The sequence below is a fragment of the Otolemur garnettii genome, unplaced genomic scaffold, assembly GCF_000181295.1.
Source record: "Otolemur garnettii isolate 467f Iridium unplaced genomic scaffold, OtoGar3 scaffold00173, whole genome shotgun sequence".
NCBI lineage: Eukaryota > Metazoa > Chordata > Mammalia > Primates > Galagidae > Otolemur > Otolemur garnettii.
Genome location: NW_003852568.1, coordinates 1446527 through 1447946, shown reverse-complemented (window position 1 = coordinate 1447946; position 1420 = coordinate 1446527). Strand labels below are relative to the sequence as shown.

General features: G+C 37.8%; 1 protein-coding gene across 1 annotated transcript in view; it reads left to right on the top strand.

The window, feature by feature from the left end:
- UGGT1 (UDP-glucose glycoprotein glucosyltransferase 1) overlaps positions 1-1420 on the top strand; it is a 114460-nt gene that overhangs the window by 20834 nt on the left and 92206 nt on the right. The window contains exon 5 of the mRNA XM_003800346.3: positions 886-998. Within this exon, the coding sequence (XP_003800394.1) occupies positions 886-998 (113 nt within the window). The remainder of the gene's footprint in view (positions 1-885; positions 999-1420) is intronic.

The following is a 1420-nucleotide window of genomic DNA, read 5'->3' as shown; positions in this document are numbered from 1 at the left end:
GCTGTAACCACTGTGCTGAGCCAGATTTTGCATTTTTATATGGTAGTTTCTGTGTGACATTTGTACTTGAAAATCTGGATGTAAAACATTGGTTCCTGTTTTCTTTTCTTGATTGTCTTAAACATATTCTGCTTTATTTCAGCATTAAGTTCTCCTGCAGAAAGTGTGATGCTAATATCGTTTTCTTTCCTTTTAAAGTCTCTTGCTCTTTTTTTTTTAGAGGCCCAAAGGATTTTTTCTTTTCTTTTCAGTGCTTGTCATTATATCCTTTCCTTTCCCCTTCTTGTTATAGTAGTCTTCTCAAAATGCCTCTCATTAAAGGTACAGATTATTCCTTGGTGTTAGTGCATTTCACTCTAATACCTCATTCAGCCTTTCCCTGTGGTGACTCACTGTGCATCATGTATAAAGGTAACTTTCCAGCCGCACTCTTTTTGTTAGGCCCAGTTGTTTTAGATTCTGTATAATTTCTCCTGTTTCAGTGAGAGGCATCATATTCATTTGCATATTATACTTTATTAGGCACAGCATAATGTACCTTGCCACTTGAAATGGATATTTGTCAACTTAGTTTTCCATAAGGTACATCCGATTTTCCCTGGGTATCTTTTGATAGCTGAAGTAGAATTGTATGTTCTGTTTGGGGAATGATATTACCACCTACTGCCTGAGGCCATCTGGCAGGACCTCAGTGAAATCATGCAAGGAAAGCTCCCCTACTGGAAGCTCTCCTGCTGGGCACACAGTGGGTGCTCACTAGATGTTACTTTTTGCTTTTGTTGATGTTGTTTTATTATATTTTAATCACCTATTTAGAATATGCCTGCCTTTATCTCGTCTTTGGCTAGAATGTTAAGAAATTATGTGCTGTGTCTTCTGTGACAGATAGCAGCTGACGAACCTCCACCAGAAGACTGCAATTCATTTTTTTCAGTACATGGAAAGAAGACTTGTGATTTTGATACTTTGGAGACTCTTCTGCTCACGGCATCTGAAAGGTAGATGTGTGTTTATTTAAATGTCATGTGGTTCCTTGTGGTTTTTTCTTAAGTCTGATTTTTATCTGTTTTATTGTCTGTAGGTGTAATGGTTTAGGCAGGGGTGTCCAACCTTTTTTTTTTTTTCTCTTCTGCACAGGAGAATTGTCTTGGGCCACACATTAATTCATAAACACTAAGGAAAGCTGATTAGCAAAAAAAAAAAAAGTCTGTGGATGCATTTCATGATATGATACCACAAATAAGCAAAAGAGTCCTCACCAGATCCGCACATGGGCCACAGGCCGCAATTTGGACGTTACTGGTTCAGAGTATGGACTCTGGAACCAAACTGACCAGATTTGAGTCTGAACTCCATCACTTAAAATAGTTTTGTGAAATGGAGCAAGTTACTTTCTTTTCTCATCTCATTTCAAAATGAA